The 27,477-nt window shown below is 38.3% G+C and overlaps 1 protein-coding gene across 2 annotated transcripts in view; it reads left to right on the top strand.

Annotated features, from left to right (window-relative positions):
• The window catches only part of LRP1B (LDL receptor related protein 1B), a 623,130-nt gene that overhangs the window by 251,568 nt on the left and 344,085 nt on the right, over positions 1-27,477 (top strand). For both annotated transcript variants that reach the window (XM_086896592.1, XM_086896593.1), the window contains one exon: positions 6,213-6,350. In XM_086896592.1, the coding sequence (XP_086752718.1) occupies positions 6,213-6,350 (138 nt within the window). The remainder of the gene's footprint in view (positions 1-6,212; positions 6,351-27,477) is intronic.

Below are 27,477 nucleotides of genomic sequence, written 5' to 3'. Positions count from 1 at the left end.
GTTGTGCCTGAGGAGCACAAAACTCAGCACAGGATTGGAGATGAAGCCTAAGCTGATCAGCACAAGCCCTTGATGGGATTTGGGAATGTTTGGCTGTTTTTTCTGCTCCCCGTGCAGAGCAGAGGGAGCTGTTGACATCCCCCACGTAAGGAGCGAGGGCAGGGAGCAGACACTTGTCAGCAGGCGTGTGAGGGCTGCGAGCCAGCACAGATGACTGCTCGTCAGACTGCGCTGACTCAAAAGCATCTTCTGATTTCTCAAGTTCTTCATTTGCTCCTTTGTTTCTGTTCGTTTCGGTGGTGCTTTCCACAGTCTTAACTCCCCTCTTAGCTTTGGTCATAAGCCATGACTCCTGTGTGCTGTAGCTGCATTTGCTCACTTGCCAACTCACAGAGCCACTGCTTGCCACTGGTTTTATTGTTTCTTGTGAAGTATTATTTTGGAGGTAGAACGCTGTGTCTGCGAGGTCAGAGTTTGCACTTCTCACGTTGTTACAGCACAATACCTTCTACTTTGCTCTTCTTTTCAGTTATCCACATCCTGCTGTAAATGTTTATTATTCTCCTTACATGGGCAGCTGAATACCTGATTCAATTGAAGGTGACTTCAAATTTATATTAATTATCAGTCTGCATGGTTGAATCAAGCATATGGATAAAAGTAACTATGGATAAGGGGTTACTTATGCTACATAAATCCTTATTAAATATGAAATTCTTTCTTTGCATATCTATAAGATATCACAGAGTAAATGTTTCAGGGCATTTCCATACATTTATCGCAGTGTTTCAAAGTCTTGGTATTAGAAATGTGCCTCTAGTCTGTGTAAAAATTGACTTTATAAAGCATTAGATACCCTCTGGGTTTAGTTTACACTTACATTAACTCATAACTACAGGAATTAATACATAGTATTCAGCCACTTGTGACAGTTCAAATATTTAACTTAAAAAAAAAAATAAATAAGAGAAAGAACAGAAAAACCCAATATGAAACCATCTAATTTTCCCATAAAAGCAACATCTTCATTAAGGTACAATATGTCTTGTCTTGGCAGGCTCAGAGACATTACTTTAAGTTGTTGTGATTAAAAGTTTTCTAAAAGATAAGCACTTTTGAAATCCCTGCTTTTCGATAATGAACTGGGCAGAAAATAAATCTAAAACCCCACCTGTGCAAAAACTACTCACTATTAAAATTGAATCAGATATTTTATGTTACTTTGGCTGCATGTTGAAGGTTGCTCCTTGCTGCCAAGAGCGATTTTAAAGAATAAAGTTTTCAAATCAATTCTGCAAACTTCAATGTCATATTCCACACTCTGAGTCCACAGAGGAAATGGTGTACCAGCAGTGCTTCGGAAGAAAGTTAACAGAGAGAAAAATCCTCACAGTTTTATATTTGTGTTTGACAAGTCACATACTCTTTTCTACCACAGTGTTTTCATTTAAACCCATATTTGTTCAGAAAGATCCCAAAATTTGTGTCGATTCTTCTACTTTAAGATAGAATTGAGTTCAAAGGCCGTGGAAAAAGGTTTTGTTCAGGATAACTGCTCACTGTGGAGAAAATTCACTCCAACACGACACTTAGGAGAGCAGGAAGGATGTGCAAGTCACTGATGTAAAACACAAATGGGAGTTTTGAAGATGTCCCACAGTTGGGTATAATTAGTTCTCATGGCTGAGGACAGCCCAGGATTAGAGCTGCTCAAAAAATTCTGGTCTTGAGGTAAATTGGATGCAGTGATATAAAAGGATATACCACATTTGGCTGCCTTGTCTCTTGTTTAAAATTCCAACTACTTGCCTAAGTTGTTCAAGGAGAAAGAGATTTGTAAAAATATAGTTTAGAGAGACAAAGATGAAAAAAATAAAAAAGTAGCAGCTTTGATGCTTTTTTTGGTAACAGTTGTCAAACAGAAGCATGACTTACTGAATTTGCAATAATTGGGTGTTTTGCTGTAATTTAATAACTTCCTGTGAACCTTGAATTTGTGTTGTGCACCCAAGTACAGATGGAAATTTGCAAATATCCTTTTGTCATACTTGCAACCCCGCTAAACTTAGTATGTAAAGTTGTACCTTAATTTATGTTAGATTAGGGAAAATGTTTCTCTAAGAGGATGTTCTCTTCAGAAGGAAATGTACATCATGAAATCATATTCATTCATATTTTTTGCTAATTAAAACTAGTATATTGCTTATGGTAATGAAAATAGTGGAAGTAACCAGTTTGTAGAGTCTTAGTTGCATTCTCCAGTTTGAAATTTAGTAGAGCAGGAGCCTGAGGTGAGGCAGGCAGAGTTTTCCTTCAGCACAAATTGACAGATGCCATGTGAGGAGTCAGTGATGAAATGTCCCTGCTGCTTCTGACAGAGGCATTTAATGTTTTCTCATGATGCTTCTTTATTGTGAACCCAGAGCTCGTGATTGATTCCTCCCCTTGTCTCCTGCTGGGGGACATCACAAGAACTCCCTTACCTCTTCCAACCCTCCCAACCTAAGGTCACCTTCCCTGAAGGGGCTGGAGCTGGATTCCCTGGGACCTGCACAGGTATGGCCAAAACACCATCCAGTTTCCTTCCAGCCAGTGTGACATGGTGTGACCCATTCAGAATGGCTTTCCTGGCTGGTCTGACAGCCAAAGAAATCTGGATCCAAAATAAATCTTTCTCCTGTTTCCAGCCTATCTACAGGCACAGGTTGTTTTCTGGAGATTTAGGGAAAGAGCAATAATCTGTTCACCTGGCCATGGAATGTGCCTGGCCTTGATAGCCTCACCATTCCTGCCCCCCACCCCCTGTCCCTAGGGAAGCACCCAATGCCCAAACAGCCTCCCCTAGGGCTGGGACAGCCCTGCCTGCAGCCCTGGGGGCTCCCCCATGGCCCTGGCCTGGCTTCTGCAGCTCAGCTCTTTTCCCACTCTTCAGCCATCTGTTCCTAGACAATTACTCACAGAAACAGTTGGAGATTCTGCTGCCTGAGCCGCCTCTCTTGAGCTGCTCGCATCCTCTTTGCCCTCCAAGCAGTGTCCCAGGATGAATGTTTGAAACATCGAGATTCTGTATTACCATAATTGCAGCCAGTAGTTTTGACTATTTTTCTACCAACTGGCAAGGCAAGGAATTATTATGTCTTTTGAAGGGAAGAAAAGACACCATCCATCTTTTATATTCTTAGCATTCTTGCACTGATGTAAAATACACCGAGATTATTTTGAAGAAGAACACTTTTAAATTCCTTTTCCCGAAGTTGACTTGATAACACTGCCAGAAGTGGCTGTCTGTTAAAGGGAGAGTGAAGAGGAGTAAACAAGATAAAAAGCTACTCTTCTTTATTTGCATTAGACATTTCAGAAAGTGCAGCAGCTGGGAAGGATTCAGTGGGAGAAGGAAGTGCTGCTTCAAAGGCATTGCAACATGCAGCTTGATTTTGTTTTTAATTTTTTAATTTTTTTTTTCAATAGAGGTGGTAGAAATTGTGGGCAGGGAAGCCTGCTGTCTTATTCGACTGGTGTTGATGGTTGAGACTTATTACCATTTAGAGTTATTTTGCAAAGTCACAAAGCTTCTATAAAATAAGATTTTTTGGGACTGAAGCTCATCTTCATTTTTAAGCCAAGCTGCCTTCCATCATGCTTGTGAAAGGTCAAAGTACAGATGAATTTATCTTAATCACATGAATAATGGAATTGCTTCCAATCCTCTGCTCTCACAAGTGGTGCACAAAATTCCTCTCAAAACCAAAACAATTCAAGTAATACTTCCTGGAGTGTTTTGCAGAGTCCTAGCCTATGTTCCCAATCAAAGAAATCTAATTAGGAAGCTCCTCTATTAGTATTTTGTGTTAGAGAATATGTTTAGAAATGCACAATGTTTATGTCCTGGAGGATTCTTGTATTTTAAAAGGAAGTAGCATCAAATCAAAAATGTTATAGACAGGAATATGTCAGACTAATCTATTAAAGGTTTAAAAGTTAATAATGGATTCATTCTTTCATTCATTACATTTAGGATATGTATAAATATGTTTGTATAGTTTTGGTCACAGATCTCAAGGTTTCTGTTTGTTAAAGTGTGAAAACCCTCTAGAGTTTTAAGGTTTATAGTAATGCAGGTACCATGGTTCACATGTTTCACAGATCTGATTTTTTTTAATGAATGTGTTCTGTTTTAGAAGAAAAGACTTTTTTCACTCCACAAATTCTATCACAGATGCTCTAACACAAAGAATAAACAAGTTATTACTGGCAAATCAGAAAATTAGTTTGGTTTTGTTACATGTGAGGTGCCTTCAAGTACTGATGCAGCTGGGATGGGAATCAAATTAAACCTTGTGGTTTTATATGACCTTCCTGACACTGAGCATTGGGCTGCTTTATTTTAGTTCTTCCTTGGAAGTTCTGCAGAGTCCAGCCAGTCCTGGAGGAGTGCCTGGCACTGCCAGGGGTTGTAGGTACTGTAGGGAACACCACATGCATGGGATGCTTCATGGCATGGGGTGTCCCACCTCCAGGGTACAAAAAGAGGAATAAAATGCCTAAAGCCCAAACTCTCTGGTTCTCTGTTTCTCATTACCATAGCCATCAAATCCTGATATCTAAGATAAATTTTGATTGACTTTCAATGTACTATTGCTAAGTTCTTATATATTACTGAAAAATACAGAGAATGTTTTCTTTGTGAAATGTTTTAATCCCTCTACATTTGAATTGTGTGCATTTAACCCAGGGCATTGTGAGAGCAGTTTGTGTTTCATCCTGGGAGCACACAAATCCTTTAAGACAGGGTACACTCATCCCCAAAAGCATTACCTTTCCATCCCCAGAGCCAGCAAGCTGTGTCCCTGTTAACCAGGAATTCCTCAAGGAGGTCACTGGTGTCTCTCCATGGGTGCAAGGGCTGGAGCTGGAAGGTCAGAGGAGGGAGCAGGGCATTGCATCCCACTTTCCTGCCCTAGAGATGTGCCCTTTCAGGGGTTCCTGCTTTGTCTGGGGAAGGAGAGCACTGCCCTGTGCTGTTGAGGGTTTTCTAATTGAGAGAAATTTTGTATATTAGATTTTTTTATTTAATGGTCTGTCTGAGAGGCATCTCCACTTGTTATAGAAGTTGTAGTTTCCCCTCAAATGGTTTGTCCTGATGACTCCAAGAGACAAGACCTGAGAAAGCCGAGATTTTCCAATTTACTAATTGGGAAGCTTTCAGCTGCTGCCAGTGATTTCTGTCCTTCCTCCTGGAGTCAGTGCCTCAGAGGAGGTGAAAGCACCTTACACTTGGGCTCTGTGCATCCAAGGATAGATTTCCCTGAAGGACTGTTACAACCTGCCAGAGTTCAGCACAGACCCCAGGCTCCAACACAAAAAATCTCAAGGAGGTTCAAATCAAAAAAAATTTCCACCCCTTTGGTCTGCGAGTAGCTAATGATATAAAATGTGTAAATTAAGGTTCAACCTCTAACTGAGCCAAACCCTTCAGATCTCTAAATGTTCTCTGCTGTGTTAAAAATCTCAGTCTTCATAATGTGGAATTATGGGGGAAATTTTATCAGTCAGAACCCTTTCTAAGAGATAAACAAAAGTGATTCTCAAGAGTCCCTAAGCTCCCTCAAAACTCCCAGAACCAAACACTTCAGGGAAAAGGGGACAGAGATAAGTGATTGCAGCTGGGGTGGTATCCCAAAGGGAGTAATCACAGCATCCTTATCCTCCCCCTTACATCCTGGACTGTGCAGTCTCTGAGGCAGTCTCCTGGGCTGGAGCAACAGTTTCTGTCATTTAAAACAGCCACAAATATGTGACATTTAGATGTATTTTCATAAATATCTACAATTATCTGCACAGCACCACAGTGGAAGTAACTACTGATACCTATTACTCTTGGTATGACTCTTGATAGGATATTCACAGGACTATTGAAAATCTTATGATGATGCTTTTTAATGCCTGCAAAGCTCATTTTAGCAACTGCAAAACATATGTATTTTAGGAAATAATCCTCTGAGCCATTGATTTGTAATTGCACTAATCATTTCTTGATGACTTTATGTGTGATAACAAGGCCCTAAAATCTGCAAAATGAACAAAACCTTCAAAATGAACTAATACACAGAGTGTTGCTGTTATCTTTAAAAAAAAAAAACAAGGTGCAGGACTTTCTTTGCCTTGTTGTGGACGTGAAAACACGTGTAAGAAATTCTCCATCTGTTCTTTAGGTCCTGAGGAATCAGATTTCAAGTGCAGCCCGAATTTCATCAGCTGCATTGGTACCAACAAATGCATCCACTTGTCCCAGCTCTGCAATGGGGTCTACGACTGCTCCGATGGCTACGACGAGGGAGTTCATTGCAGGGGTGAGTGAAAATTGCTTTAACCTCAAACCTTCCACTGTGTTTTCTTTTTTGAGTTCAGAGAGAATCAGAATTTACTCCTTGGGAATACATATAGCTATATAGCTATGTGTGAATATATGTAAAACAACCAAAAGTGAACTGAAAAAAACATATTTTAATATGTGTTTCAAGTTAAATTAGAAAAAATATTTTTGTGAACAAAATGCAAACAAAAAGTGCACAGATTTTCATTTTTTCTCCTGCATTAGTTACTAAGTTTACATGATAGAAACTCTTCTACCAAAAGAAGGATGAGGAAACACTTTACTGAGCAGAAGTGGGGCAGCACACTGTTTGCAAGCATGATTTTTGTTTTACTTATAACTTCTGCTTTAAAAATTAAAAAAAATCCAAAGAAAACCACAGAAAAATATATCAAATTTGCTATGAGCATTATTTTGCATGGAGGACTTTTTTTCAGGAGGGTTTTATGCAAATAATATGCTGTTTAATAGTGTAGTCACCAAATTCTGACAATGAGAAATATTAAATAGAAATTTAGAAATTGGTGAAGGTCAACTCTTTAATATCCCAGCCCAACTGAGATGACTTTTTGAGGTCTGCACTGGGGATAGTTCTAGGTTTTCTGGGGAAAATCTTGGAAACCTGGAATCAGTTATTTTTAATCAGTAGATTTCCAGATGAATGATTGGTGATGATGCTCAACAGATCTTGCTTTGCAAACCAGAAGCTGAGAGACAGGTCCTGGGATTTCTGCTGCAATCCAAAATGACAATATACAGTGAAAGATACAATTAATGCTAGAGTTCAGAAAGTTAAATTAGAATTTAAAATTTCATGTGAACATATTTTCAGAGCTGTCAGAGTAAAATCTAAACCCACACCAAAAATAAGCCACATGGAAAAAAACCCATAAAATTAAAATTAAGGAAAAAAAAAAAAAAGCCACCTGGAATTAATCAGTACAATACTGCTGACTTCACAAAATTACAAATAGTTATTTTTATATAACCAGGCGAGGATACAGGCTGTCATAAAATATATGAAAATTCTTAGTCACAGTGATAGGAATAATTTCTTCTCTTGAAGGCTCAAGTGTTTTATAGTCCTTGTTCAATAAGCATTACATAAAATCAAAATTTGTGTCAGCATATCGGGTTTAGCACTGGACCCAGTATCCAAAAAAAAAACCCTAAAAGTTTCTGGGTCAAAGCATTATTTGGCCTACACTGAAACTTTCTGAAGTTGCAGGTGAGTGTTTTTCAGAGAATAGGATTGATTTATTAACTTCTGTTTAGATTTGTGCTCCTCAGTATTTCATGTTTTTCACTGTAAATTACTCAGGATTAAATGGTAAGGGATTAAAAATTTCCAGTGCTGAATAATTAATATAACTGTCTTTTATTTTTATTGCATTTTCGGTCTTTAAACCACCAGATTAATGTAATCAGAAAAAAATATATAGACTAAAAGTGAAATCCTACATTAGTGGCAATGAAATATGTTTGCTTTTCTTATTGTACATGTATCCTGTATTTTGGAATATGATAGCACAGAAAATACCCAGTCTTTATTCACATCCTTTTAATTCATGCTGAAATACACCTTGTAAGGTTCATGTGCACAAATATGAAATCTGCCCAGTGGAAAAAATAATGTCTGGTTTAATAAACCACCACAGAATTTGGTAAAACAAATATTTCTGCTAGACCTCACAGAACACCTACATAATGAAGTGTCACAGTACCTCCTCATCTAGGAAATGGTTAACAACTCATTAATATTGATTTTTGTGCCAGTTCCATATTTTTACTTGCTTATTGGGAGCAGAATAGAAATTATCAGTGGACACATTTCTGTCAACAGAGCCAAGGAATATAGAAAACCATAATTTTACATTATGATCCTGTAGTTTGTTATAAACAACTGCCACTTATACACTTGTGTATATTTACCACAACTGCTACGAAAGGTATTATGTTATATTCCTATATATATCAAATATCTGGTATGAGTTTCTTATAGTTGTAATTATTCTCTCTCTCTATATGTATATATACATAGATAGATATGTTTATAAAAAAATTGTTTGGGTAAGCTTTGAGTCATTCCTCATTACTTTCTGAGTCTTGAGCACACAAGTCATATGTTGAACTCATTTATGTGGCCAAAAGTTGCAAAGTTACTTCAGAAATCCATCAAAATCGTTAGCTTTTTCTTTATATTACTCACAGGAGTGGCATTATCAATTCTGCTGAAATTAACAGGGCTCATGTGAAATTTGTGATGGAGGAAGGCAACAGCAATTTTCAATATTGAATTGCAAAGGGCCCAGCTGGGCACAGAGCTGTGTTAAAATAATCTCTTGCTGGGGACACTGATAGTGCTGTGTAGATAAGTCACAGTCCAAGCACCAGGAAAATCAGTTATGGTTTGAAATATGGAGGTGTCACCAGGGCAAAGCCCATTTTAGTGCACAGGTAACTCCAAAGGGGTGAAATCTCTAAGATCTAATAGACTATAAGTACCCAGTAAGTGGAATTATTCTGATTTCTTTCTCTAAGTTTAACATTCTCACATTAATTCATTATTAATGAGCTTTTAGAGTTGTATTCAGGCCTGCACCTTTCCCTGGCAAGGGAAAAATATGGTCATTGCTCCAGTGTGAAATGGTAATATATGGGAAATTTCAAGGAAATAGTAGTAAATACAATGACATTCCTGTATTATCATCTTTTATTTCAGGCACATATGCATTTTTGCTGGTGAATGTAATGCATAAATTCAGGGGAGGTTGTGGCAATATGAAATAAAAAATGTTTTATTATGCATGGTTGTTTCACATTATGTGTTCCAATGTCCTTCAGAGGAGAAAGGGGTGTGTAATTCACTGGGTTTGAACCTGGGAGTATATAATAGTGATCAGACATCTGTATTTGGTCATTTTGGATTCCTTTTCATTTTTTATCTAATTGAAGAATGCTTTAGAGAGGCTGAATAAGGGAGAAATCAAAATATATATTAACCCCTCCTGTAAAGTTTATACTGGGGCTGTTCAGCTTTCTGATACTTCCAGCAATTCCAGGATCCATCCCTGCTGGCTGGGGGAGTTCACACCCATCAGCTCCTTGGAGATTTGAGAAGGTTCAGATAAAATTTACCAGTGCCAAATCCAGAGCCAAGCTTGAGTAGCTCCAGTTGAAGACTGCTCCAGATCTGCTCTTGGCAATTAAGCTTCTTTCTTTGACACACATCTTCAGGCTTCTTTGGAGAGCCAGGACTTTATTTCAGCTGCATTTGCAGCCACTTTTACTGCTCAGCTGAGCAATGAGCTGAGAACTCTCCTGCCCCATGGGAGCTGCCAAATTATTGCAAAACTGAACTTTTTAGCTCCAAGTCTTACCTTGACAGGATTCATCCCAGGCTGGGGCTGGGACTGGGGCTGGCTCTGGTCAGTTAAAGCTGGGGTCATGTGGCTGCAGCTTGTCCCAGTCTGATTTTGAGGTCTTTTTCAAGGCTAAAATAATTTTTTTTATTATTTATTTATTTATTTTTATTTTATTTTATTTTTTCTCCTGAAAGTTTTAGGAATGGCTCAGGTAAATATCTGTTCTGGGGTAATTGGAGTTGCCTGGCCTTGAGTATGTAAAGCATTAGATGCAATTATTAAGATAATTTCTAGTGAATTACAGTCACTATGAATCTTAGTAAAGAGGTTTTTATGTTTGTTTTTTTTGTTTGATTTACTAGGCCAGCAAAATTTGCTGTATAGTTTTATAAATTAGTGCTTTATATGTCTGTATATGGCAGGAAATGGCAAATGGTGTGCAGAATTGGGGTTTGGTCTGAGTTAGAAACTAAAACTTGTACAAAAAATAGTGATCTCCTTTTTTAATTAACTAACTTAAATTAATATTTAGTAGCTCCTGGAATATCTGTGCTACTATTTTAGCTTTCCAGACAGAAAATGCTAAAAGAATACTGCAAACAATACCAGTGCAAATAGAATCCTTCCAAGTCTTCAGATTATTTGGATCTTTATTGACTGTGATCTGAACCATGATCTCTGAAGTCTCTAATCAAGAAAATATTCAAAGGCAAACTCTGGATCATTTAGTATTAAAAAACTGCAGAACACACATTGAGAAGTTTTGGCCAAAAGTTGTTCTGTTTTAGCAGCCTATAATCAGAGTATTATTTTTCTGTTTAGGCTTTTTGAATGAATTGTTATCAGAAGATGAAGATAAATGCTGCTATTACAGAATTATGTTTTGTTCTGGTCTTTCTGCAACTGAAACACTGGGAAATTTTAAGTAGTGTTTACCAGAGAGAAAAATACAAATTTCAGAATTTTAAGGAAAAATCAGACCTTTCAAGAATGACACAAGTTTATAAAACTGAAAGATATGGACCTACATTTAGATCCTTGTCTTACTTTTGTTTTTTCCTTTTTTTTCTATTTTTTCTTTCTAATGAAATAGTGTAACAAGGTAACAAATACCCCCTAAAGCAGTCAGGATTTATAACTGTCTCTCCATTTTCTCATGAGAGTTTTTCTGGAAGTTATGCTCACGTGCATCAGAATTCCCTGTGAACTCATTTGATTTATTCTGACAAGCTTTAAATCACTCATCCTTAAAGGCTGTGATGTACAAAGTGTCACATGAGGTTATGGAATCCTTGAACTCCCAGGAAATCTCCCACAGCTCCTGATGGACCAGGGGGGCTGCTGTAACCATCAGGTAAGATTTGGAATGATTCCCACTGTGCCCACTCTGCATTACATCAAGTTTTTCACTTGGCTTATGAGGCAGAGAAGAGAAAAAAGTGGGGGCATTAAAATAAAACAACTGGGTGTTCTTCCTTTGGAACTGAGCTTCTAGTAAAGAACTCTATTTGTGTGGCTGAAGGCTCAATTTGCACAGTTTAGTATTATGATATCTCCTCATTTCACCATCCAAACATCCAATTTCTTGTATATTACCATCTTTCCTATCTTTTTGCCTCGATAGAGCGTGATGTGGCTCATTTAAATTAGCCAAGGTCATATAGGTCATATTCTGTCAAGACAAAAAAGCAATGGGCTTGGTGATTTAATAACTTTCCATGACAAAATCCTTTTGCAACAAAGCAAATTAGAGGAGGCTGGTGGGAGAATGAGCAGTGGAAGACATTTGAGTGATGTGATTTCATCCTACCTTGATGGGCTGCTGCTGAAGAGATTTTTTTTTTTAGACTAGAATTCACACAGGAGCACTGTTGTGAAGGTATCAGCACTGTCTCTGTGGCTTGAAGTGTAGGATTTAAATGTTTGGCCATTTCTGATGATAATATGTGACAGCAGATCATTAATTGGTTCCTGGTTTGTAGAGAGTGTTCTGATCTTGTCCATTGGAGGAGCAGTGTATATGCTGTCTGCTCCCAATCAGTATTTCCATTTCAGCTGCAGTATCCATTTTCCTGAGAGAAAATGTTGACTACTGCTCCTTGCTGGTGAAATCAAGTGTTGGTCAGGTCTGGCCTCCCTGAATACAAATTTTGGTCAGTTTTTTAGCACATACATTTAAATTCAAAAGCTTTCTTCAGGGCACAGAAACCACGCCTGCAATAGCAAATGCGACGTTGGATGGTTAATCCATGGAGTTCTGCATTATGAAAAAGATTATAAGTCAAATATTTCAGGTTTTCTATGATCCTGTTTCCCAATAAAATGCACAAAGTGTAGCAGAGATGTTAATCTGTCATATCTGAGACAAGATGATGGTAGTTCAGAGGGCCAGTTAGTGCTCATTAACTGGTTCATGGACAGGGCTGAGGAAAGCAGCTACAGTCAGTGACTCAGGGCATGGCAAGGAGTGATCTGAGAAATCTTTCTTCTGCTTCCCAGGGATTTGGGTTAAATGCTATTTATTGTTGCCTGATATTACTGTTTTGAGGCTGCTCTCTTTTGAGAAAACAAGCATTGAATCTCATACTTTGAGCACCTCCTTTTCAGTTTTACTCAACACGTTTTATTACCTTTCTGTTGATTAATGTGTAGAGTTACCTGTTAATTTTGTCCCTGTTAACAAACAAATAAACTAATACAACTCCTTAAGGAGTAAGAAATGCAACAAGCTTTTTTGTATTAATAAATCTCAAAGGATTTTTATGAAGATAAATACTCTGGGCATAATCTCTGTATCAGGAGTTCCAGACATATTTGCATGGCAAAAACCCCTGACACTCCTAAACTCAGCCCTCGAGCAGGAATTGCAGCTGCTGCCTGGCTGCCATTAGGTCACATCACAGAGTAAATCTTAACTGTATTTTCAATATCCAGGCAGCAGAGACAGCTTTTCACCGAGCAGAGACCTGACACCAAGTGCTTGTGAAGAACTGGTAACCTTGAGGCACAGGGAGAACGACACAGGGTCTGTCTTCAGCTATCACCACCTAGATTTGGGAAGATGGGATAGCTTAGACATCCTGAAATCTTATTTAGAAGAAATAATGTTTTTTTTCAGATTCCTTTTGGGCATTTTTTTCTCCTTTTTTTTTTTTTTTTTTCAGGAGATACATAAACTATTACATTTAGACCTCTAGAGTGAGAATTTAATTACTATTTATTACATTAACTAATAGTAAAATTATATCTGCTGAAGAAAAACACATCTGAGGTGTCTGCCCATCAATAAAACATGTCATTAAATTTCCATGTACTCTTTTTCCAGTGACATTATTTGCCTATTCATTGCTTCATTCAACAGTGTTAAAATAATTGGGCAACCTGGTGTTTGAAGCGAGGGGGGGAAAAAAAGTGACAGGCATGTGTGCTGAAAAACGTGATTTTGGTCCTCCTAGAGCAATTTATAATGTCAGCCTAAATTTACAGAATGGTATCAAATTGGAGACAGGGAAGAGGAAAGAAAAGAGCAAATTCTGGGGCTAGCATCACATAATTTGTCAGAAGTGCAGTTGTCAGTTTTCTGCCCCGGGAGCCCTCAGCCAAGCTATATTAAAAGACTTGGTTTCAAGTTCCTCCACTCCTTGCCTGGGGGGGATTTGACTTCCCAGCTCCTGATCCTCCCAAGGTGAATAAACAAATAAGGAGACTACATCTGTTCTGTGAAGGGGGTACTGCTGCTCCTCGGGACTCTTTTCCCAGAGCCATGAACAGTTAAACATTTATTGCAGCAAATACTTGAAGCTGCAGGAGCGTTCATTTGCATTTGGAGGGTGAGTTCTGGCCTCTCACTTGTTCCCATCTCAGCAATTAGCTGTGTGTTGTTAACCAAAGTGGTAAATCCTGGGAGCTGGGGTTGGGAGCATTCCTACCTGGATTGCAGATGCCTCTGCACAACATCCACCTGTCTGACCACCTGTACACACAGCACAGCAGATTCTGCCTTTCCACACACTGCAACTCAGAGCTGAAATAAGGAGAAACCATATTTGTTTTTTTTTTTTCTTCCAGACAAGGGCTTTACTTCCCTACAGCTCCAAAATTCTTGAGTTTTTCAGTTTTAGGATCATGGAACTGTATAATCTAAAAGCCTAAGTCATTCTCAAACTGTGTAATGTAGTTTAAAAATTAAAATTTGCCATCATTCCTGGGACTATGATAAACAAGTCAAGATGTCACCAGCAGTTTTAAGTGAGATTGATACTACTCAGTGGTGTGAAGTTTGCTTTGACACATTGAGAAATTACTCTTGGTCTTCCACTGGGAAGCAAGAACATGCACAGAGCGTACAAAAACTGATTTTCAGAATTCATTATACCCTCTCAGATTCCAGTCATCTTTTCTCCACAAAAATCTACGAAAGTGTAACTTAATCTTTAACTCACTGCAGCAATGCACATGATTTTAGTTGTATGACAAATGTACAGATTAAAATACTGTGAGATGAAATAACTTAAAAATTGTGGGGGAAAGAGGAATAAAGAATACCTGGAAGCAATCAAGTGAAAACAGAAAACTAGGGGAACACAGAGCCCAGTCAATAGCAAGGTTCAGAATAATACTTTAACTGAGGGATTGTCAAACAAACCTTCTTTAAATCAGTATTCTCTGGAACTCTGTCCATCAAAAAATAGGAACCCGTTCCCAGTGCATTGACTCCTATAAGAAAATAAAGAGTTTTCCAGGAGATTTCATAACCTAATTAATAACCTTTCACAATTTTATCTGTTGTGAAAATGGGTGTGTTGACAGCATTGTTGCTGTGCATGAGTGATGGGATATGAGCTGTGTACGAGGTAAAATAACAAAATAGTTGTGATGGGACCTGAGTCCTGCTGAAATGCAAGGCAGTTTTTCCTTGGGTTGAGGCTTCCAGACTGGGCCTATTTTTTATTTTTAATCCTTTTTATTCAGGTGCTCTAAGCATTTACATATGAAAAAAACTGACAAACCCAAACCAAAAACAACAAACAAATAAAAAACTCCAGGAAACTGTTCCATCTGGAGATGAATAAGACATATTTAAAGCTTGAGATGTGACCATGACCCACTGTGGAAATCAAATCAACAATATTTTCTGTCACTCAGCTGTTGAAAAAGTCTGTTGTAGTTGCATTGGCTGCTCTCTGTGTGTCTCTTTCTAGGGGTGGAATATCCTGGTAGAATAAATCCTATTAAATCAAACTTTTTGAGACATTTTGCATCTTCCTAAAATGTTTTCTGTCTGTCTAGTCCTTCTTAAAATCCATTAACATGCAGCAAAGTATCAAAAATGCTGCTTGGAAGATAAGGGGTCTTGTACATGGGATGGATTATTGGAACAAAGTACCAGTGCAAACTTTCTCAAAGGAAGTGTTGTCCACTAGGATTAAAAACGAGATAAAATAGTAGCAGTCCAGATTATGATTCCAACAAAAGATTTATCCCACTCACAGTGACACTTTTCTGACTTTTCAGCTTGGTTTTCACACTCATGTGAGTGACATTCCACGACAGCTGATGTCACATTCCCAGGGCAAGATCAATAAGGGAGAAAATGTGTTTTGCAATAAAAGAATCATTCATAGTGGTTCAAGCCCCAAACACATTTTTTTAGCCTAACTATACAGAAGGTCAAACTCCTCACTCATTAAGAACTAAATATGGTCTTTTTAACAAATGCCCTGTTTAATTACCAGCAGGCAATTCAGCACAATTAGTTGCTGTCTAAGGTACTTTTTTTTTTTTTTTTTTTATTTTCTAATGGTCTTGCATATTTCATAGCCTCTTTCAAAACCATGCATCAGATGAAGGACCTGCTACTTGTTTAATTGACTTTTCCCCCTCTCTTAATGATGTGCATCTCCTGGAATTTTAGTAGAGATGAGTCCAGCTTACAAATAAAAAAGAAAAAGAAAGTTCACAATATTGAAGTAGAAGAACATTTGGCTGTTGTTTGGAAAATTGACAAGGAAATTTTAGCCTTTTTTAATCCCCTGAAAGACAATGAAGCAGAATTACACTAAATGTTTATGTGTAGGTAAATTTAAGTTTCTACAGGAAAGACATGAGTGCAGTTTGACATTCTCAGACTAATGACACACAGTGGCATCAGGAGGATAAAAAAGAATGGGAATAAGTTCTGTTCTGCAAAATGTTACATAAAATGAGCACAGTTACATTAGAACAAAACTGCTCAGACATCCTGAGGACTCTTATTTAAAGTACATGGACAATAAAAATACTTCTGTGGGGCACAACTGTTCTGCTTTCTGCCATGAGCCGACACTTATAATTTATGTTAAAAAATCATAAATTAATTACTTGCAAATTTAAGTGGACACAGTTTGGGACCTGTACTTCTGTTTTGTGGTAAACTTGAATGTCCTGTGCTCGAAAAAATGAGATGTGAGCCCTTCAGGGAAACCTAGGAATGCATCCTGCCCTTGCCATGGGAGCTGGATGTTGATTTTTAGTGAAGAGAAAAAGCAACCCAAACAAACCCAAACCAAATCTGATGTTGGCCACAATGTCTGCTATTAAAGGATAAAGCACTTTGCTCTTCAAACTGTAGTTTTTCTGTCTCTTAAGCTTAATGGAGAAAACAAAATTAAAAACAAAAAACACAAAAGAAAAAGCTGTAAATAGCAGCATGGTTTTTAGGGACCTGGTGTGGGTTACAGTTCAGCTGAAGGAAATTGGGGATCATGAAGGGCCCCTCTCTGACTGAAAAGGTTACTGGGTCCTACACAGTGTCTTCTTTGGGCTTCCAAAGGAGAACCAGATGAAAGTCAAAAAATGCCCTTCCATGATTCCCAAGAAGAATCAGCCTTCATGCTGGTTGAAACCTTTTTGTTTTGAAGCAATACGTGCCAGTTTTCCTGATGTTGTCTGGAAACTGCAGCAAAGACGTGAATCATTCCAGTGCAAAAGCAGTCAAGTTTTTGGGATATAAATGCCATATTAAATGCAGAAATTTGCAATCTCATTTATTTATATTTCATAAAAAATCCATTCATTACTAGAAATATTTATTTTTTTGGTGACAATACAGGATTTTTTTTTCTTTTTTTTTTTCTTTTTCTGGTGTTGAAGGTGTCTGGAGCTGAGAGGAGCCATTTGGAGAATGCCTTGGGTTTTCTAAGACTCATCCCAAAGTCAGAAATAGTCCTTGCTGTATCTAAAGGATTAATGTGTTCCGTGTGATGTACACAAATCCCTAAGGATAAATACATAAATCATACCAAGGTCCCAGCAGGCAGCTGGACAGGGAAGCTGGACAGGATGTAAAGGCACACAGAGCCTGGCAGGAATTGGGTGAGTTTGATCATCAGCTCTGAAAATGTCCCTGTACATCCTGAGAACAGGGACCAGAGAGCTGTGAAAGGATTTCTCCCTCCAGTTCTGGCACATGGAAAATCAGTCTGCTGTCTTACAGCACCACTCTTGGTGCTCACCAAAGGACCCAGGAATCTCTCTTCAATACTTGGGCTGTAAATAACAGTAGGAATTGCTGCTGGCTTGTGTTAGCACGAGTCAGAATCATCCCCCAGCTAAAATGTGAGTGAAATACAATTGTTGTTACCGGGTACATCTGCAGGCCTTCGCTTCTGGCTTCAGCTGCAGAAGTGCTGCTCCCATGGCTCTTTCTCCCCCTAATGAAGGCACAGCTGTGCATTTAGGGATTGACAAAGAGCGTGATTAGGAATTCTAGACTTCCAAAATCGTTTATCTGCCTTCAGAAAGAGTTGTTGTTAGTGACTAATTCTTGGAGAGATTTGTTATTGTCTTGTGCTGAGGGCATTTCTGGTGATAGAAGCCCAGAAAAGCTGTGGCAGTTTAGTAAATCTTTGCATTGTCCAGAATTTATATGGTGCTTCATTTGGTGAAGTCTGGATGGGCAAGTGAGACTCTGCAAAATCTGAAAATTTTAATTCAAATAGAAATTACTGGGTGTTTCTTTGGTTTTGGCTGGAATTTTTTTTTTTCCCTTTCTTGTCACATCCCTGGTAGTGGCTCTTGCCTCAAGGAGAGGAGGACTCAGCTACAGTGCAGTGATCTTCTTTAGTTGTAATGCACTTTCTATCCTCAATTTCTGCTCAGGAGCTCCCTTCCCTGCATGGAAGGATTATAAATGGAGATCATAATCTGTTTGGACTATGTAAAATATGTCTGAGGCTTCCAAGGAGCTGACAATGCTGATGTTCAGCACTGTGAGTTCTGCTGGCAGGTAGCTTGGGAATGTTGATTATAGTGCTAAACATTGTTTGTATTTGCATCTGGATGTTAAAAAGGACTTTTTTTGGGGGAAAAAATGTGTGTAGCAAAAATATAACATGATAATCGATTTTTTTTTTCTTAATAGCCATTAGCTAGCAAGTTGTGGAGTTCTTAATACAAACTAATCTAGATGATTTTAAATTTTGCTGTGTACAGAAGGCTAGAATATTTGTAAATTAAAAAGCCGAATTTTAAAAACAATTTGATATTATCTCTTCAGCAAAACACTACAGACTCTCTTGATTTAATTATAAATACAGGCTTTGTTGTGCTCCCATGCTGATGTATTTTAAGAAGAGAGTTGCAGAAACCTCCATTAAATCCATGCTGTACATAGAGATGTTTACTTTAGGAAAGATCAGACAACATATTATAGAATTCAAGTTTAGAATTTTGGAAAAAATTAAATTCTATCAGTTGTGATAAAAATTTAAAATAATTACTGGAAATTAAGAACAAATAATATTTGGTTCTTTAAAAATTTAATTTAAAATTGGAAAAGCCCCTGCATTTGGATGAGAGGTGTTTTGTCCCTTTGATATTATCACGGGAACTCCTCTGTGCTAATTGCAAAGCACAGATAATTGATGAAATTGGGAAAACAACAGTTGACCAAGAACCTTCTGGATGTGGAGGAGATGAGGGTGGTACTGAGGTGAAGGAAACTTGTGGATCCAGGCAGGAAAACACCTAAGAGAGAAGGAGAGCACTGTGCTTCCCAAAATCACAGAGTTCAAATAGGGAATTTTCTTCCTGGTGCATCTTTATTCCTCCTGGGTGTTCTCCTGTTTGCTCTGGACAGATTTTCCAGTGGGCAGGAAATAACCTGGAGCTGATGGATGAGTAGGGCTGGTCAGAACCTTTGAAAGCACATTTAATGTTGCCTGGAATAAACAGACAAGCCATTATAAAGCAGCATCAAAATTGTTTTTACCTCAATCCATATATGCTTTTTTTAAAAAGAGATGTGTGTCACCAGCTGAAGTGTAATTTACCTTCAGCATATCATGCAAAAACTTCTCTAGTCTCCTCAGAGAGTCATCTAAATATGGATGTTTTCAAGGAAAAAAAGAGGATCAATCCAAAACACTGCAGGATAAAGCTTTTTACAACTGTTTTGACGTTTATTAGTATTCATAATATTAACTTACATTTCTTGTCAAAAATGTCTTTCAAAAATATGTTTGTGTTAAAAATTGTGGGCACTTGATCTGTTTAATCTTAGGGATGTTCTGGAAAACGTGGAAAGGCCTAATTGTTCTGTGTGAGATGGAGTCCTTGGCACATGATGCCTCTTGTACTGGCCGTGGTGTTGGCTGTATTTTCCTTATTTCCCTTCCCAATTTCCTGCATAGCTGGCTGCTCAAGCATTGGGAGTTTTCTGTGACAGAGGAATACCTGACTTGATAGAGGAGATCTGGCTGTGTAGTTTGAACTCCTGGGCACTCAGGTAATAACGATTACCTTATGATAATTATGGCTAATCACTCCAGAGGCAATTATTACGCACTTAAGTGTGTGTGTAAAGGAAAACCTGTGGTTGTTCCATGGAGCCAGGATCAATGAGCCTGTAAGAGGCCTTAGGATGGAATACAAACAACCTGGCTGTTCACAACACTCAACAGGCCCTTCAGAGACAAAATACACCACCAAGAGTAGGGAAAAGGCTGCCTCCTGTGTCTCAGATCTTGATTGATCTGCAAAATGAAAGAAAGTTCAAGGGGGGGAAAACATATCATGGACTGCACAAAATTTTTAACAGTGTTCAGCACTTCAGTGAGAATAAGCAGAAGTTAAGGAAGAGATTTTAAAAGAATGGTTTAAATGTTTGCTTTTTCTCCTTGCTTTAGCAGTTTGTGTAATAGGAATCAATGGCTATTTGCCTTTTAAGTCCCCATAATCTCTTGGTGGAATGAAAATTTGAGAATATGTTTCCCTAGCACAGTCAAATGCTTTGTGGATTTATATTGATGAAGATCTGTAGCCTCTTTGCAGCAGTGATATGTGCTTTTAATCCATCCATCTTTCAGCCATGACAAAGAGTGGCTGTTCTCGTTTTAATCATAAAGTTAACTTCAAAAAGGAGATGTCAGTAAGTAAAATAAAGTGATTTTCATCTTTTAATATCACTACAAACCCATTTTTTATTGATAGGTGCCAGAAGAGGTTGCAGTCATTCCTCACGGCTTTAAAGCAATAAGGACTTTACTCTGAGCACATTAAATCTGCACCAGTGGCTTTAAGAAGGTGGCAATTACCATGTGGCTTTTGTTCCTCACAGCCAGGGAATGATCAAGTCCATAAGTACAGGATTTAGGTGCTTTAATCATCGCCAGGAATACCTAAATCTATTAATCATTTTGTTGTTGTTTGACTAATGTTCCGTGGTTGGGCTTGATTTGCCAGTGCATTCATTTGTTGCTTGTTATTTTGTCGTTGAGTTATAATTTCATTATTCTCTGACCTTCTTTGTCCTCTGCTCCTGCAATTGCAGTGTAAGGGTGGTTGATGCCATTTGGACAGAATACAAAACAATCCAAACTTTTGTTTTCCAGTGAAGCTGCATGGAGCATAAATCCCAGTTAGGCTCAGCTGATTTTCTGCTGTGGTTGCAGCCGTGACTGCTGGCAAAGGACCAAACACAATGAGACAATCCAACCTGGAGGGTGTCTGGGTAGGCAAGGAGCATGGTGAGCTAGGCATCTCCTCCATCATAAATTCACCTAAACTGCAGTTTGTTCAAGTCTGGATTGTTTTAAAACTGATAAGCCAGATATGTTGTATATATGCATATTTTTTTTATATTTCTTAATGCCTCAGAAGTTATTCACAGCAAAATGAATTGGCTTCTGTTTAACTGCAAAATGTCTGCTGCACCTTTCCTCTTCTAATTTGATGCTATAAATTGAAAATTTAAGATTACTTTTATTTTAAAGCACTTCAAAACTAATACTATAGAATAGTTATTCATAGGGTGAGAGAGAACTTTTTATGCCCTAGTTCCCACTACATAGTGAAAAGCTGATGTAACATTTTGAAAACAGGAATTTAATGCACTTCAAAGTGTTTGAATTCCAATATTCTGAATAGCTCATGGTTACTCTGGTGCATTGATATAATTTTTTCCCACTATTCATATTTTACACTAGTGTTAAGCCAGACATACTGCAAAGTCTGCCTCAGAGGGCTTCCACTTGAGCTGCAAATTAAATATCGTGAGCATTCATATATCATCATATGTATCTAAACCCAGACCAAACTATTCAATCCTTCTACCCACAACTAATATTACAATAACAACAATTAATAAGAAAATACATCTAACACTCGTGTAATAAACTTTTCTTTGAGATAATGGGACAGTGTAGTAAAAAAGAAAAAAGAAATATCAAAACCTTTCTGCTCTGAGGGATTTTGTATTATTCATATGGGAATCACAGGAGAGATGAGGAGATGAGAGAGACTGTCCTTCTTGCCCTGATAGCCTCCAAGATAACACATTTTTATGATTACAGGACTCACCTGTTCACCAAGGTTAATAGTGGTTTCAAACAGTGGCTTCTCTTTGGTGTGTCCTGTACTGCAGCAGGATAATAACCTGTTAATAAATAGCTTTTCCTGATAGCTCTGCCTGGGCTTAAAGGCTTAAACAGAGCCTCCATCCCCAACAGGACCAGAGAGCTGTGCCTCTCTTACCCTGTGCTCTCACTAGTGGCCAAGGCATTGACTCCATGCCTTAAAACCTCTATAGATTTGGATTCAGCTCTGGGCCTGTCAAGGAGGATGATTATTATGGTTGTTAGTTTACTGCCTTCTCCATCTGTGCATCAATTGCGGGGAGATCCTCCCAAACAAAAACAAATCTGGCGGCTGCGTGGAAATTTCCAGCAGCTGTGTCCTACATAGGTGGGGTTTTATGTGTGCCACTGCTGAGTGCTCTGCAAAATCCACCACCTCTGAGACCCTCTCCTGGCTCAGGGGCATTGGGAATGTGATCTGTTAAAGAGGAAATTAACAGTGAAAGAGGAGTGTTTGCTTTTAACAGCTCTTCTTTTATCCTCTTTTCAGGGCTTGTTTTTTGCTTTATTTGATTCATGTAATGGCAGGAGTAGGAATGTTGATGTGTTAATGCAGATCCAAAGTATGTAGTGTAGGAACACTTCACTTATGCATACAGTGGCAGGCGGTTTGTGTCTGATTTGGTGCATGTTGCACAATTTGGTTCCTAAAAGCTGTGCACAGAGTGTTCTGTGCAGCATGGAGGGCAGTTTGGTACCTTGCATCAATGGCCTTGCTTGTTCAAAGGCCACCAAAATGTTCCTGGACGTGTCAGGAACAGACCTGGAGCTCCATGGCTCAGCTTAGGGAAGCACTTGGTTCCTGTGGTGTTTTATCCCAAAGTCCAGGTGTGCTGCTTTCATTGTGTGCCTTGTTCTGTGCCCTATTTTACTTTATCCTGAGCTGCTACTACGAGCACCAGGGCTGCTGTAACAAATTCCTTCCATCCCAGATATGGATGCATTTCAGTTTGAGGATGACTCTCAGATAGCTCGCAATTACTTTATGATCCTTTTGCATGGAAGATTATTACTATTCAGTGCTGACCTGAATATTTTTCTTATGTGTTAATACAACTGTTTGGCACTTTGAAGCAAAATCGAGGAATAAAAAAGCATAACCTCCCACACCGAGTAGCTGCAGTATGAAGTGGTTTTAAGAAACAGTTGTGAAATTCTAATGTCCTGCTCCTAACTTTTGATGTTTAGGAGGCTGATGTGCCATTCCTGTGCCCAGCCATAAGATTTGTGTGGTAGAGGAGCTGCTGTTCTCCCCCTGGCAGGCTCAGCACAGAGGACTCTCATGTTGCTGCATCTTCCCTTCGATGATTTCTGAACAATCTCTTCAGTCCTCATGCCTTTTCCCGAAACACATTTAAATCTTATGCATGGAAATCAAATAGAAAAGAAATTACTTTCATTATGTTGGTTTTATTTGTTTTCTGACTTAGTCTAATGCTGAGGATTATTATAGCCAAAATAAATTGCATGTTAGAAGCAGTACAACAAAGGTATGTACAGTTTCAATGGAAAGAAGTCGATATCAGCAAAAGTGCATAAATATGAGAGAAGCTCAACTGTGCATATTAAGAAGACAATAAATTAAAGTAGGCTATTTTTACAGTTTTTAAACAAAATTGTTATTCATTACTGCACTGTCTGTGCTTTTGTCCCTTCTTCTACATTCTCCACCTACTCCTTGGTATTGATTTGAGGAATAAAAATAATAACAATAACAATCCACAAAAGAGGGATTCATAGTTTATGATAACAATTCACATGTTTCCCTAAAGAAACTGCGCCCTTCTAGAGTCCAACTACCCCTTCCAAAAGGTGGAAACAGACTTCTTGATCTTACACTGTGTTGGACTGTGTAATAAACATAGCAGAGAGCAACCAAGGCACTGAAAACAGCCACCATCCACTCCACATTCAGATTTCCTGACTTTTTTATTCCTTTTTTTTACGGAAGCGCTCACAAATTATCAAATGCATTGTTGTAAACATCAGTGCATTATTGCCATGGACAAGGTGTACTGAAAAATCCATATTGCATGGAATCTAAATTGTGCTGAATACCCAAAGACATTCAGTAGCTACTTCAACACTTCCTGCTGGGTTCTTTATGTACTTCAGGGAAGTAATTTGGGATGTTTGAGTCACCAAAATTTAAGGTGACATGACAACCCAGAGAAGCATTTCAGTCTCTCAGAGACACTTATGTGCTGTAAGAAGAGCAGTTAAACAACTGAAAATCTGCGTGTTGATTTTGTCAATCTCCCTTACTGTTTGCTTCCACAAAAAGAACTGGACAATTCCATATTTCACACTCTTTGCCCCTGAGTGACCAGCACAGTTGTGCTGTTGGCTGTGGGGCAGTGGAGCCTGCAGGAGGGGTGACCTTGGGGGTGACCCCTGCAGCACGAAGGGGAGAGCAAATGGAGAATGAGCTGCTCTAATATTCCATACTGCACAGAATTAGAATCCAGTTTAATGATGTCCCATTTCCTCGTGTCCACCTCGACACTTGCTCATCATATCAGATGTGCTTTCTTTAAGGCCGAGCTGCAGGGTCTTTTCTGTTGCAAGTTCTGACAGTTTTTACTACAAAGCTGGAACTCCAGAAGGGAAATCAAACCTGTTTCAGTTTTCCTTCTATATGGTAAAACTTGCAATCTGCCACTCATGCTAAGGGAAAATCCTGGGAGCAGGGGCACAGACAGGAGTGAAGTGCACTATCAAGAGCAGTTCTTGGAACATGCCCGTGTTTTTGAACAGAGAGTTATTACCAGAGTGTCTGTGCTGAGTTTGTTTAATAAAAGAGGAGGTTTTCCCAGTCCATGACCTCTAGCCTTGAGCTGGACATGATCCAGGTATTGCTTCCACACTTCCAGGCAGCGCCTACTGGGTGCCAACTGTCCAGTCATTCTGATTTGGAGTTTCTTGGCCATACTGCAAAACCTTGGTGAATAATACATTTCTTCACAAGGAAAAAAACCTTCTAAAACCTCGTGCTTTATGTTTTCCAGTTGGTTGCAAAGCAGATTTGCCTACTTAGACCACAAGCAAATGCCAGTCTGTCTCCTGACCATCCATTTGATCTGTTTCTTGTCCTGCTCAGAAGTGACTTGCTTTAGCCAGGAATTTGTGCATGTTCAGAAGTAAATCCGATACACAGAGTTGGTTTTAAGGGGAGGTTTCAGGGTTTTTTCCACAGCACTGCCCAGCACCACTTAGTATTACAAGAATTCCTCAAGTATTCTGTCCGTGAAAATAAATTGCTGACAATGGAAGCTTACAAGTGCCAGTAATAGCAGTAAATTATTGTAAGAAAGGCAGCAAATATGTATTTAACATAGATTTCATGTCAAAATTCAGACTGGGTTTATGTACTTTGGTTGTGGATGAAAGGCTGAGACACCTACCATAATCTTCATTTAAATTTTATATTCATTCCTGTTGTAATAAATAAATATTACACAGGACAGTAAGCAAAAAATAAATGTCCTACATAAAAATGTTCTACTTTAGCTTCTCAGGTTTTTGGATGCAGGGATTTTTGGGTTTTGTTGTTTTTATTTTTAGTTTTGTATGCATGATTTTAGTGGGTTTTTTCCCACCTAAATGACAGTTATAGGTATTTAAACTAAATTTAGTTCATTTCCCCAGCTGAAACAGTTACACTTTTTTCCAAGTATTCCGTGGTCAAAAATGTGTGCATTCTAGTTATTTAACTTATTAAGGATGCTAAGGAAAATAATAAAGAAATTTCCTTTGAATTGATACATTAAAATAGCATTCTGTCTTCTTTCCTTTCCTTAGGCTTTATAATTTAGCCATGCATTGATTAAAAATATATATATATATATATATATATATGCACAGGAAGACTCCATGGGACAAAAATGAAATCTGTAATGATCTCAATTATTCTTAAATTTTATCAGAAATTAAATTAAAATTCGTGGAAATTGGTGTATATCAGTGGATTTCTGTGAGATTATCACAGTTGGAGATATATTATATTATCTGTATTTATTACTGTAATATTCAGTTGATTGTATTTGCCACTTTTCTTTAGATTCTTGACAGAATTCCAGATTCTGTAGGTGGACTAATTATTGAAGCAAATTTAAGTTTATGAAGAAGGAAATACACTTTTTTTTCCTAAAGCATATCTGCATTTAAAACAGAAAAGAGACAGCAGGTTCCACTATGCAGAAGTTATTAAGATAATGCTATTTATTCACTAATTGCATAGTCTAGAGACATCGGCAGTGCACAAGGTCATGTTAATGTTCTGAGGGTGCTTTTTGAGGCTTCAAAAAGGTTTCTGCTTTATGTTAGAATGGTTTTGAGCTCTCAGTTTTTCCTCTCAGCAAAAAGAACCCATAGTGATACCCTAAAACACCCAAGTGCTGAATGGATCACTCTCACTGGTACCATCACTGGGTGGATGGAGATGACAGCCAGACCACAGTTTCAAGCCACAGCTGAAAAGGCATCATGACAATATTTTTATTTTGATTTTAGAAATAAAGAGGAAAACCAAAAGAGTTTTAGTGTTTTTTTTTTTATGAAATGTGCTGCTTCGCAGGGAAATGAACTGAAATTTCAAAGCACCTAAAACATGTAGTTATAGGTTCTCTCCCTTATGATTATGGCACTGTAAAAGTAGTGCATTTGCTGACTTTCTCTTCAATTGGTGCCAATGGAATTAATCACTGGGTTAATTCTAACCCCACTTTTGCTGACTCTCCCAAACTGTGCTGTCATATATTACTACAGCAATTTATACAGGCTGACAGTTTTATCCTCCTGAGGTTGAAATTTTAAAAATGCGATATTATTTATACGAACGTGTTAGGTGACAAGAGAATTCACTAAATATAAAAGCATGGGCCAAAATTCCTCAGAGCTTTCCCTGCCTAAGTGACCAGATAGTGAGATTTTATGTGTTGTTTCAGCCAGTTAGACAACTTGTCTCCATAAATCTCCTCAGCATCCAGCCAGGTGATAAAATTTGTGTCAGACACGACTGTGCTGTTTATCATTTCATGTGCAAGTTTGTACACATTCCCACTCCTCCCCACTGCTATTAGATCTAAGTAGACAAGTATGATCGATGTATCCTGTGCAAGAGAGCTGATCAATATATCTTCCCTTCCTAGAAAATAAAGATTTCAGGTTAACAAGTTGGTGGAATTCCAGTGATCTTCATTTTTGGGTAGACTGGGTAGAATTGGGTAGAATTTCCCAAGAGGACAGAGTAATATTCAGGGATTATTAGTATGGTTTTCCCTGGTGAATAAAGTAGCAATTAATATAAACTTTGCCAAGATGTTTTTTGTCAAAGTGTGTCCTCCTCTTTTTATAAAAGGCTCCATGGACACGCCAGGAAATTTTTTTTTTGGATTTTTACGTATGAACAAAAGTAGAAGGAAATCTTTGTTTAGGAATAGGAGAAGTTTGTTTATCTCCCCTTTCAATGGAGAATAGTTTTCCCCTTCTTGACACATGGTACGAAATACCAAAACTTTGTGGATTGTGTCCAAATTGGGAAAAAAAAAAAAAAAAAAAGGAAAATAAAAAGGCTCTGCATATCTAGAGCTTTATGCTTTTCATGTAATCAGTGTATTTTACACCACGTGTGTTGGTCTAGGAAACAGAGACCAGGAGCTTCCCGCATGGGCAGCTGTCTCTCATTGCAGAAGTTAAACCAGAGGTCTCAGGAGATCACTCCTCCGTTATTGATTCTAAGTAGACGGATCAAGATGAACAGAAAACTTCTCCATTAATTGTCAGAGATTTACCTTGAGCGTCCCTAAAGCGACACAATAGCATTTTCCTTAAGACTAAAACGCTG

Source organism: Cyanistes caeruleus, chromosome 7, assembly GCF_971803275.1.
Source record: "Cyanistes caeruleus chromosome 7, bCyaCae1.hap1.1, whole genome shotgun sequence".
Classification (NCBI taxonomy): domain Eukaryota; kingdom Metazoa; phylum Chordata; class Aves; order Passeriformes; family Paridae; genus Cyanistes; species Cyanistes caeruleus.
The sequence above is the reverse complement of the archived record's forward strand: the minus strand, read 5'-3'. Positions and strand labels throughout refer to the sequence as shown.